The 13,045-nt window shown below is 36.5% G+C and overlaps 1 protein-coding gene across 5 annotated transcripts in view; it reads left to right on the top strand.

Annotated features, from left to right (window-relative positions):
* KIF16B (kinesin family member 16B) overlaps positions 1 to 13,045 on the top strand; it is a 141,601-nt gene that overhangs the window by 87,071 nt on the left and 41,485 nt on the right. For 3 of the 5 annotated variants that reach the window (XM_074918368.1, XM_074918280.1, XM_074918193.1), the window contains 2 exons: positions 343 to 393; positions 7,591 to 7,713. In XM_074918368.1, the coding sequence (XP_074774469.1) occupies positions 343 to 393; positions 7,591 to 7,713 (174 nt within the window). Of the gene's footprint in view, positions 1 to 342; positions 394 to 3,649; positions 4,617 to 7,543; positions 7,714 to 13,045 lie in introns of those variants that run through there. The other 2 variants (XR_012634549.1, XM_074918451.1) reach the window with 2 other exon arrangements.

Below are 13,045 nucleotides of genomic sequence, written 5' to 3'. Positions count from 1 at the left end.
GTGTTCCATTTTTTTGCAGGCAAGAGATTTATGTGGCAATAGGAAATTCGCAGATAGAATAAAAATCTTCATTTTAAGTCTGTAAAATACATTGATAAAACTCCCTCCAGAGGAATTGTAATTATTTATACTTGCTAACAAATGTTCATTTAAAAACTGGTGATCTAATTAATCCAGAGACTGAGTTGATTGACTCCCAAGCCAGTGATTTAATAAATATCAATAAGAAAATAATTATTTTTGGCTATTAAAAATAATGTCTCTTCCTCTGAATACTTTTAAATGAACTCAAACAAGAAAGGCACTCTTTTTAATAATCACCTGTACCTTTTTTGTTCTTAGGATAATGAGAGGCTTAATAATGGCACTGTTCAACGCAAGCTGAAGTATGAGGTAGGTCATAATTTGTCAGAATGAAATGGTTGTCTTAAATTATGGCATGCCCTGTAATTAAATTTCTTAATGTTTAGCTGCATAATTAGAATTTTGAATTCACAGCAAGATTAATGACTAATAGAGACAGTAATGCACTTTGCCAGCTGGAATGAAAGTGATTTTTTTTTTTTCAGATTGGGCACAGCTTTTTCCTTATTTGATAGGTGTGGTGTTATTTGGGATCTTGCTTCTGTGTTTTGTCATGAATTTTAATTTGGAACAGTATCCCTTTCCTGATTTTTAGAGGATAAGGCATTTAATGAAATGTTGTCTGAATTCGTAATACCACTTCACATTTTTGACTCACCAAGAACTGCTCGAACAATGTCTATAATATTAGCAAGTAGCATCAGGCAAATTTGCCTATGCCATGAAGGATTCATATGCGTATTTTTAAACTGAGGCTTAGACCCCTCCAAACGTATTTGGTTCTCTAACTTTTGCTTGAAACATGGTTAATTACTTGTCTTGGTGAGTAAATCCTGGATTTAAACCTTAATAATAGGAGGGCTGCAACACCCCTAATTTGGACTTTTTTCAACTTTTACACTGTTATTTTTAAACTGTGGACTTATCACACTATCTTGGATAGTATAGGATTACTTCTTTGTGCATGTGTGGAAAAATACTTGAGGGCTTATAAATTCTTTCATTGCCCGTTGACTTCCTGTGGTTTTCTAGTAAAGCAAATATAAACCAAGTGAAATGGATACTGTACAAAGAAACAGCAGTGGTGGGCTGGGAAGATCAACTATTCCTGAATCAGACCTCAATCACTTCTGTTGGATTTTCTCTGATTTTGAGAGATTGTACAATGTTAGTACCAGTTTTGAATGATCGTACAAACATAATCAAAATCAATCCTCAATTTAAGAAATGTTCAAATCAGGAGGTTTTATAAAGACACTTCTATTTTCTTCTTTTGAAATTTTTAACAGAAAAGTCAACAGTGGCAGCCATATTACGGTTTTCCATTTATGTCTAAAGATGGCAATTGTGCTTCTGAGTTGTGTGGAGAAAACGGAGGAGTAAGAGACCATAAAAGACAGAAGGAATATACAGAGATGTGGGATTTATTTTCCAGTTCTGGAAGAATCTCCTCCCCTTTTACATCAGAGAAGGCATTTGAGAATGAAAGGAGTAATTCAGAACAGGAGAGCTTTGCTTGTCATTGTGACACTGAAAGTAGTTTAATTCACTCTAAAAATACTAATACTTTAAAGAGTAAGAATGTTTCTTATCAGAATGTTTTATCTACTTCTTTACGAAGTCATGACTTAAATAATGTGGCTTATCCGCTCTGCAAGGTTGAAAATTTCAATCATTTTGACGATAAAATAATTACTTCTCTGGATTGTGACAGCTCAAGAACTGAATCTGATTGTTCCCACTTGAAACAGCTGTCTTCTGTAGGAATCTTAATGGGTGCTAATGAGCAGGCTGGCTTTAACAGTACATCGTGCCTTCTTTTTTCTCAGTCTAATGTGAATTCTGAAATAATAACTTGTAAAGAAAACAGCCAATTTAAAACAGTGGACCTAACAATTGAAAACCAGTCTAGTAATTCTCAGCTTCCAACACAAAAAACCTCTGATTTGATTTCTTTCAAGTCACTACCTTCTCGTTTTGATGTAAGCCCGGAGTACACCTATGGTTTGGGATACCTTTTCACTAAGCTTTCCTGCCTTTACAAAGACACTGGTAGTCAGCTGCTCAACAGTATGGGGGTTCCTAAACAAATTAAGGAGTTGGGAAGTTTGTGTGATAGAAGTGAGAGATGTGCACAAGCGATATCATTAATAAAAAATTTGCCATTTATAAGAAACTTACAAGTAAATGTATTCTTCAAGTCGGATATGAATCAAGATGCGTCCCATTCTACTGATGATACCAGAGCTCATACTGAAAATGGCATTCAACCCAAATCCCCTGTGCAGGAGGCTATCACAATGTGTGTAAGGACAGAAGTCTCCGATGCCTGTGTCAGAGAGCCCTCTGAAGGCTTTGTGTGCTGTTGTAAAAATGAAGAGCCGGAAAACAGTCTTATGTTAAGACAGGAATTTGTGCATTTTCCTGATGTCTTTTTGAAGCTTCAGTTCTGTTCTCTGGAAAAAGTTCTGGAATTTTTGACTTGTGCTTTACCTCAGATCTGTATTAGAATGGAGGAGTTGAAAGGCATATATTGGCTGGCTGTCAGCAATTGCAAAAAAACTGATCCAGAACCTGCTTGCTTGCTGCTGTTCAGCTCTGTTCTGTATGTTGTTGTTTCGTCAGTTAAACAAGACGTCTGCCACAGTTCCTTGGCAATATTTCATGAAGTTCCCATCGTCACTATAAAGGAGATTCAAGTTGGCTTTGCTGGACAGAATATTAGTCTTCTGTGTTCTGCTGAAGATCATTTACTCACAATATTTACCTATAACAAACACTTCACTCAAAGAATTTGCTATGACATAATGAGTGTTTTGATTTCTACAATGGATGATGCTGTTTATTTAAATCACCAGCTCTTGAAAGATGATTTGATGCAGATTTCGCTTGACTGGACATCAGAAGTAAATGACTTAGTTTTTTCAAATGGAGTACGATTGTCCTGTAAATTTAGAACTGAATTAGCTGATCTGGTTTACTTACTCCATGAAAATATGGGTAGTATTAAACCTTCATTAGGTGACATTCGTATACTGCTGTATACCTCAGTGAAAGTAGACTGTGCTAAGCAGACTGTGTATAGAGCTCTTGTTCTTACATCTACTCATATCGGTCTCTTAAGGGAAAATAATGTCTTCTATCCTGCACCTAACTTTCTGGATGCTTCATGCCAGCGATCACAATTTGACAGCCTTCAGTTATACAGTTTGAATGATATCAGATGTGTAGTTTTGCCAGACAAAGAGAATTTCACAAAAATTGAGCTTGTGTTTTCTACAAGGAGCAAGGTTGGATCTGATTCAGGAATTGGTTTTTCTAAATACTGTGAAAAAGAAATAAATACCCAACTGACAGTCATCCCATCAATTCTTCAAAGCAGTTTGCATATCCCTTTGCAAAACTGGAAATTAACATTCAGTTCAAGTGAAGAAGCCATTTGGCTAATTATGCATCTGACTAGGTGCTGAAATCCAAATACGTTTGGATACATTCAAAATAAGAGACTAATGAATATTGATAAAATCCCTCCCTTCTTTTTTTTTTTTTTTTTTTTAATCAATAGGCTAGAGAATCCTTTGAGCCTGTAAGGGACTACTGTATGGTGTGTACGTACATCTTAGCAAAAATCATTATTACTTGAGTACTTGCTTTTTGTGGATCTCTTGATACGCTGTATGTACATTTTCTTGGGAAAGTTAGGAAATAAAATGTTTCTATCTCGTATAGTAGGTGGATCAAAACTGTAATTACAGCTGTGTCTTCTGATTTCCATGTTGGCTGTGTTTTCTGGCTCTCTTCATCTACTATCTGTCTTCATTAATGTCTTCTCTATCCCTCCTTGATTACCTTTTCCTTAATATTTCTGAGTATCTGTTTTTCATGCTTCTCATTTATTTCACCCCCTTGATCTCAATATTTCAAAACATCTGCAATACTTTTAAAAGCTTAAATTCACTATATGCTCTTAATACTAAGGATATTTATAGCTTTTATACTTACAATTTTGTGAAGATTTAACATTGACAATTCTCTGCAGTTTGAATTTTGCATTTAAGGATTATTGCACTCTTGCATTAAAGTTTGTCACAAGTGCAAAAGGAGTTGTGTTTAGCTTATTCTAAGTGTGTTGGCTGAGTTGCCAGGAATTGATGGATTTGCCATATTTCTCTTCTCTTGGGTTTGCCCCCTTTGCCTAGGGCTAAGAGAGTGTAGGCTATGTGGAAGCAGAAAAATGGAGCAAGAAAAATACAGAGAACATCAAATACTCTTTTTAGATTTCCCCTCCCCTCCTTTTCTTGCAGGGAAGCAATGTATGGCTTGAAGTCATTCCTATTTATTTTGTCCAGATAGTTAACTTGTACTCTTCCACAGTAGAATAAGTGTTTATATTCCTTTGATACAAGTGTTTAAGAAAAATGTGATATGAAAATAAATCCGATTAAAGGGTGTAAACAGACATTGGTTGTGCTTTAAATAGCACTTTGACCTTTGGTCGTGCTACTATACCTGTGGTAAACTGACGTTTTGGGGTTCATTATCTGTGTACATGTTTGTCATGCTGTTAAATGGATAGTTAGCAACTGGAGATACTGCCTGGTGGATGGAGTAAGTTTAACTCTACAGTTCTTTCAGTGTAATGTGCCTGGCCTGACTTTCTTCTTTTTCTGCTTGCGTACTAACAAGGTTGTTGATGCTGTGAGATTGCATCTCTTACAGACTCTTTAATATTACATTCCAAGAAATAATGGAACTGCTGAACATTAGTAAAAGATTTCCATTAGTCGATGCTTGCATTTAGCTTAGTACAAGGTTATTCTTTACCTGTTATGCTTGTCAGATGTTCAAATAAGAAATAAGCAGTTGCCTCCCATCTTTTGTTTCTTCCCTTGTAAAGGGAGCTGAATACCTTTTGAATCCTGTTGCTTGAATGTGCCATCTGCCTTGTTTGAGGAAGATGGTCTTTGGCAGAAAAAACAGTGGTATCTAATCTGAAATTCTAAAATCAGTAAGCATATTGCCAGTAGAGGTGCAATCTTCTACTAGACAGAGTTAGACTTAAGTCTCTCTACTAGTATAAGAACTTTTCCCATTTTTTCTTACCATATGTTAAGACATGAAAATGTAACTCACATGGGATTTAAAAAGAAATAACTTGCATTGGATGAGGAAGTTATGTCTGGAAGGATGAAGACTCATTTGGATAGAGATTTACATGTTTCTTAATCATAACAGAACTTCCTAATACCTTAAGGAAGTCAAAAGATGAGCAAAATGTGTCACGTTATTTTGAGGTATGGTTTTTGTTTTTAACAAAAAAAGTATAAACAAATGCCTTGCATAACACGGAGTAGACAGCGTAGTGATGAGTTGGAGCGTAACCTCATGTCAGTCTGGTTGAAGAATGGCTCTCTCCTTAACATCACCAAGGCGTTTCTTGTGAGCCCTGCCAAAAGTTAACATTGAGCGGCACTATCTGGGAAGAGTATCTTAATCAAGGCTGCAATTTCTGCAACTAATTCCTTTTCAAAGTATACCCCAAAGTTAAATGTTTGTGCATGTTGTGTTCCCAATAACTTGGTTTTTCTCTTTTGTGTTTATTTTCAAAATTAACTTGATGAATATTCTGCACTTTTATGAAAAAAATGACTTCATGGCAATATCTCTTATTCTACTGTAAATTAAACATAACATAATGATGAATGATATGAATATCAAAGCATTATTTAATGTATTAGGATGTGTTTTTTCACAACACTTTGTTTGAGATGATTTTCCTCTCTGACTATTAGTTGTTTGTAATAGTTCTCTGAAAATGACTGCCAATAAATTACATGTTGAGAGAGGTGGCTTTAAGAGTGACTTCATGGTTTTATTGTTGTTTTAAAACAGATGATATTGCTGTCAAGGCAATGAACTCCTCTTTCCCCCAAGGAAAGAATTGCTTACATTTCTATGCTCCAGAAATTAGTTTTAGTTGAAAAGCCAGTAACATGGGGAGAAGTGAAAGAAGGGCAAAATGAAGAGGAGAAAGTATTTGTTGTGTAAGCAAAGGTCACTAAAAATATTTTTCCATTCAAACAGATTTTTTTTTTAATATTTTCACAAAAACAAGAAAGCTTGTGGAAAACACCTTTTAGATAAAGTCAGTTAATTGGAACCAAAATTTACTTTCTTTGTGTTTTATTTTTCACTGCTCTTAATGCTAATGTTAAGGGAAATGACATTGGCATTTATAATTGACTGGTAATGAAGTAACAGGCTCCCCTTCTCAAGAGCCAGGTGAGGATGCTAAAAAGCTCTCTGTAACAGGCAGCAATCAGAGAGACAGTATGAATGAGTTTCAGACTTTTCTCTAGCTCCTACAATGTCACATGTACTATTTAGAAGTCACCAGGAGTTGCTACAAAGAAACTAAGCGTCAGTGAGAAGTGCAGCCATATTCATGTTTGGAGGTATGTTGGTCAAGACTGAATAGTTTTGGCCAAGCAACATGTCTCATAGTTACTAAAGGATTGAAAATGCATGTTGAGAATACGGTTACAGATCAAGTGATGGATAGCATCACTAAAACATGTGATATGGTCATAACTTCACAGTGATAGTTTTTCAGTCTTCTTTTGTTATTGTTAACTTACGTTTAGCATGGTGCTGTTATTTTTTAAGTACAAGTTCATTGAAGTTTTCAGACCAAATATATTCAACTGAGGAAGTGGAGGACTTCTTAAAAGACAGGTTCTTTACTTATTCACTGTAAATGCTTATGCCACTTTTGGACATAGTCACTCTAAAGCATTAATTTTTTCAGTTACAAAAATATTTATTTTTTGACATAACTTCAGAGTTACGGATTCCATCTGGCTGTTAGTCAGAGGAATGTGCCCACATTACAAATACCTTTTTAAATTATTTTGTCCAGACCATGCAAATTTATCATAGTTGCATTTTCTGTTCATTAGATGTGGTTTAAAGAAAACAGTAGGAGACTCTTCTGACAGTGGATTGATATGTTATCTATATCTTTTTAATTATAAAATTAGTTTGGATTTTTAAAGTCTAAGAGCTTTCTGAATTGCCTAGATCCCCTGCAGCTTTGCATGATGTTGTGAAGATGTTTTTTTATATAAAGACATTAAAAAAAAAATAACCATGAAGGCCTGATTCATATTTTTTTTTTAAAGAGTGTTAATACAAAGTCTTCTCTTCCCTTGTTTTTGATATCTCCGCTGAAAATGGCTTTTCAAAGAAAAAACAGTATTTTTGAAGATGCTTCACCTTAATTTTATCATGCATAACAAAATGCTAGAACTCGCTTATAAAATAAGATCCACTTTGTTTTGAAATAATTCCTTTACTTTAGAAATAATTTCTGCCTTTTCCATGCTCTCTTTCCCTTCTCTTCTGGCCAAGAGCATTTTCTCATTTTTAGTGAAGTTCTTTTCTTTTTTTCCTTATGTAGTGATTTTGGTTTTCCTTTGTTCTCCCTATTTGGTATGCACATGAAAGCGGATGGTCTCTCGTTCACTGGGAGCAAATCCAGACGACCTAAAGGACCCAGTTAAAATTAGTATTCCACGCTATGTCCTGTGTGGGCAGGGAAAGGATGAACACTATGAGTTTGAAATAAAGGTAAGTGCTTTTCAGTTGCTTGCCCTTCATGTTTGGGGTCTCTGTATTCATGTTGCTTGCATTTGTACAACAGCAGCATCATAATAACAACAGTAATATAAAAATCTCTTTTGTTTAAAACCAAATAGTTCCTGGTTTGCTCTGTCCAGCCATTGGTGTTCACAGTGACAGTGTCACAGTTAGCGAAGATGGAAACGGCAGCTGGAAATGCAGCTGAGAATCTGCAGATTCCAGAAATCGCCTTACCAACCCCAAGGAAATGTAGTTTTTGTTCCACTAAGTGCAATTTTTGGTTCTCCTTCCATTGTTGTAAGTGGCTTCACTACTGTTGAATACGAGAGGTTGTGAGAAAGCATGCAAAATACAGGGCTCTATAAAGACAGGTGTTTTCCAAGTGAATCAGTTGTACAGAGGAGGTTGGGCGTCAAACTCTTGGGGTGGTGGGTAAACTCTTGGGGTGAGCAATTCCAGTTTCAATGTCAAATAATTCAGTTAAGAGTGTTCCAGAGCTGAGGATTAAATGAATATTGGTTATAGGAAAGCCCTTTATTGAGATGCAGGTGTCAGGTATAGAAAATGATTAGATTTAAAATACTTGCCTGTAATAATGAAAGCATAATTAAAGTATTTTGCACATACCCATAACAAAGTTATAATTCATTTTGGGCTCTCTTTGTTCTGATTCCTTCCCACCATGTGTTTCCAAGGTTGCACTTCTCCAAACTATCTGCTTCCTCTCCATTCTAGTGGCTTCCTCAGTTGATCTTCTGTGCAGAAATGTTGGGAAAAAATGCATATTCATTATGTTTCCTCTGGTACTAAGCCAGTGTTTTTTCAAAGCATGATGTGAAGTCTAATTGGAAATGTGCACTGAGAGCACGTGGACATGTAGCATAACTGATGTACATGGCATCAGAGAGAGAATTGGCAACCTTCTTCACTGAATGTACTGCCAGATGCTTTGTTAGCTGGTGTAAGTTGGAGGAGTGACCTGCCCTCACAGTATGCAGGACCATTTTGAACTATGATTACATTCTCTTTTACAAAGGATTTTATTAAGATGGGTAATCTTAGCTCTGTTTGAGCTAATTAAATTTTCATCTCAAAACGTATTGCATAAGTTGTGGACAGAATACTTCCTTTTGCCTTTTGAACTTTGAATTTCTTGGGGCCAACAAGAGCCCAGAGCCATGGAGATACTGGGAGAAGGGTAAGCACATACCAAACTTCTCCAAGGACTGTTCTAGCCTTTAACTATTTTCAGCACCAAGTATTTACTAAACAATGGTTAATAAAGGTAAATACAGTAAAAAGGTATGTTATCTTTTTATTAAGTTGGTAGATTTATTTTCCAAATATTCTCCATCCCTAAAACCCACATAAGCAGCTGCAAGATCTTAGGATGAAGGGACAGTTTAAAAGTATGTGCAGGAAGACTTGGACTTACCTGGAAGGAAATGTAATAGAAGAAATATGTTGGAAAGGGGTGGGATTTGTAACCAGGAAAGAACAGGAGGATATACCAGAGAGAGATACAAATGCATATGAAACTAGGCTCCAGCAGTTCTGTTGCTTCTATTTTGTTTCTGTGAGAAGCAAGGCTTGCAACCCAACCTCAGTAATATCATGGAAGAAGAAGACACTCTGCCTAAGAGTGGTGTGTATGGACTGGCTGTTCTCTTCTGTTGTACTTGCCAGTACCATATCATGTATCAATCCTGTGCCATTTCTACGTTGCCTCTAAAAGAAACTGCTGTTTAAATAACTGCTTTGATGAAGTTCGAATCAAAGAAATGGATGACATATGGTATAGGAAATGGGCTATCACTTTCATAATTGTATTTCATTGCTGTCAACTTCCTTAGAGCACTAAATATTGAATCTCTGATGGACCTTAGTTTGGCTGTCTTTGGGATGTTTTTTGCAGTCATTCCCTTACACAGATCAATCAACTGTTTATGCTTTTTGCTTTGCCTCCAGGTCTCTGTATGTCACAGTGGGCTGCTTTTGCTGTGGTCAGGATTTGGCTCCAAGCTACAATCCACAGACCTTCCACAAACTTTTCTATTTTAAACCTTTCCCTGCAGTGGTCCCCACTCTTAATTTGATCTGTATTAATCTTCAGCTGCTGTTATTTTTATTCTATAGAAAATCAGAATATATGGTAGAGTGATTTCCCCCCCCCCCCCCCCCTTAAAAATCAGGAAAGTAGGAAGACAGAGCAGGGAAGAGAGAATGTGTACCTGTTTATTTCGTCCCTTCTTGATGAGTCAGGATACAATGTCAGTTGCTGAAATAATTCCTTTTTTCAGCCTTATTTTACTTTATTCAAGTTTATTTTCAGGTGATCTCATACCAGAATATATGTCTGTCTTGGGGAAGGGCTAGGGCATTTTTCATCTCATGTCCTTTGCCAGCTCCCAAATAAGCTTTCTTCACCAAGGTTCCTCTTGCTCTTGCCAAAATGTGTAGCTGATCTGTTTGCATGTAACAACACTTTGACAAAGGAACAAGGCATGATTGAGTTGAATTGTAAACCTTTGAATCCTAGGTATTTCAGATGTATTTTCTTCAGGAGATGTTTCGAGTCATTGTATTTGTAGTTAATTCCTGGCATATTGCTGTATAGAGGAACAAATATAATTAGTTTCTGTATATAACAAATATATAAATTTTTGTGACATGCAGTAGTAAAGATTATTTCCTTTATATGCCAAAAGAGATAGAGTGGGTTCCACTGTTCTTGACAGCATTACAGACAGTTCATAAGTCTTTCAACCCTAATGTACCGTCCAAAAATATTTTAGTGCAGGTTCAATATCTTGTCTATCTAGACATATATAGCATTTGGGAATGGGTCAGCAAGGTGGTCTGTCTGTTCAGGTTCTTCCACTGGATACAGATCCTGCTTTAAGATGTTGAGTGACTCCTATGAGAACCTATTGGAGAGAGTTCAAAATAGAAACAAAACCATACTTCAATAGAGTTAAAATAGCACCCTGTCCTTTTGCAGCAAGAGATGTCATGGAGCTGTTTGTGCTGGTCTGCTATGAAGTATTCAGTATGAATAGATACATTTCCAAAAAATCTTCCATTTGAGTGACAGTTTTATATGTTGTCTTTAAAGACATGGTGAAACTACTAACTTAATGAGGTCTAAACATATTTATGTTAGAGCTGAATTTGAGTACCAGAAAACTATTCTTGTTTTCTCCTCTTCCTTTCATGTTGTTGTGATACACAGAATACTCAGACAAGGCTGTGCTAGGAACAGTGTGTGGGAAGAGCTTTTGCATCCATAAGACCATTGGCATCTGTTACAGACAGTGCCTGTGGTTGCAGACAGGACAGCAGCAGGAGCAGCAAGGCAGCAGGGAGGGGAGAAGTCCAGCTCTCATAAAGGCATGCAGGGTTTCCTGAGAGCAGGTGATGGAAGCAGAGCCTGGAATCAAGCACAGCCCTGCAGGGATCCTCTGATAAGAGGGAAAGTTGTAGATAAGTTTTCTCATTTTTATTCAGCTTTCCCTCATTCGTCTGGGTTCTCTCATTTTATTTATCCTGTTTGATATTCTTTCAAAACTGGCTTTTTTTTGTGTTTCAAAGCCTTTCAGTCATCTTTGGCAAGTTCTCTAGAGGAGAAAATCCAGGCAGATGCACCCCAAAGCAGTGCTTTTTTTCCAGGTCTGGTCACAGTTCTGTTCAGCCAAATGCTGTGGTGGGTCTGTTCAAAATGTCCATGTTTCTAGTCAGTTTCTTTCTGAGCTCAGCAAATTATTACAGAATTGGAGTAAAGCAGAAGCAGTGCTCATTGATATGTAGTTCTTAAAATGATGCATGCCCCATATCTACCTAAATTAGAAAAAAGAAAAAGCCCATCTTCTCTCAACTCTGTTAGTTTAATACCCTCAATAACTAATAAAAAAAGGTTCCAAGAAACAGATCTGCATAAATCCCTTAATATCCTGCAAGTTTTTTAGCTTTTTGGATGCTGTATTCGTAGACAGTGTGAGAAAAAGTTTCAACAAGGTCCATTTGGAGAAATATGAATATTCACAATTAGTGTCAGCAGTTTAACCAGCCTAGATAAGTAAAGTGGGCATGTTCTGTTCTGATTGCTTCAGAATTAGGTGGAATATTTCTCCCTTCCCTCCCCACCATGATTTTACTTCTATTTCTCTGAGACAGAAAGGGAACACATTCTGTGATGTGCTTTACAGTGCATTAAGTTGAAAATGTCTCAGGTTATTTTCTGTCAGTCATCATGCAGAACAAAAGTAAGGGAGACAGGACTGGAGTATCTTTTTTCAAATTTATAAGTTTTACATAGGAAATGCTGTACTTGAATAAAAGTCACAAGAAGCAAGTCTAGAATCACTTAAGTGCCCAGATAAGAATATTTTGAAAATCTGTCCTACAGTTTTAGTCAACCATGGATTTTTTTTGTATTAAGAAAGTATTTTAACTACTATATTAGTCAATTACAAGTAAAAAGGCTATTCAAATTTGTTTAACTTGCTGCTGTTTGGCAGATCTGCACATGTCTCAGTCCCATACATACATAGCCTATATAGTCTTGTCATACAGCTATTTTAAGTGGGAGTGGGGAGGAAGAATCCCAGTACCAAACTGGTTGGATCAACTGTAGAACTAAAAGGCCCTGCTTTGTAAATGCTATTGCTGTGCCAGGTATGCTGTAATTCTCCTATTCATCCTAATAATATTACTGTTGAGCTTTAGGGACTGGGTAAGATTTTGTTTAGCTTTGAAATTAATTTTCCAATAATATCAGCAGTAACAACAATAAAATTTGCAATGTGTTACCTGCTAGTCTCATTACAAGAATTAGGAAAGTAAATAAAGAGGATGACAGGGATCAAGTTAGGTCAAGCCAAGCCACTAGGGAACACAACAAAAAGTCTTTCAGTTTTTAGGCAACACAGATATATGATTTTGCTGTTTTCCTTCCTGTCCATCTCTAGCAAGTTGTTTATTAAACTTTGTAGAAGGCGGCTAATAAATAATTGGCTGCAGGCAATTTGATTTGGGTAAGTTTGGTACCACCTTACCACCTAGACACCTGTCAGTCTAACAGCTTGATTGGCAAGCTGACATACATGCTCTTCCCCAGGCTGTGTAGCTGGAAGAGTCCTGAATGCTTTGTGTGAGGTTGCTCCCCTAAAGGCACGCGTCTGCGAAGACCCTAGGGGAAAAAGAAGTTACTTTTTAATAAAGACCGTGTACAACTGAAATTATCACAGCAAAATTTCACAACTCGGAAGTGTTAAAATACAGAATTAAAGCAAAAAAAAGGCAGGAATGAGTAACATCTTTA

The sequence above is a fragment of the Athene noctua genome, chromosome 1 (assembly GCF_965140245.1).
Source record: "Athene noctua chromosome 1, bAthNoc1.hap1.1, whole genome shotgun sequence".
Classification (NCBI taxonomy): Eukaryota; Metazoa; Chordata; class Aves; order Strigiformes; family Strigidae; genus Athene; species Athene noctua.
The sequence above is the reverse complement of the archived record's forward strand: the minus strand, read 5'-3'. Positions and strand labels throughout refer to the sequence as shown.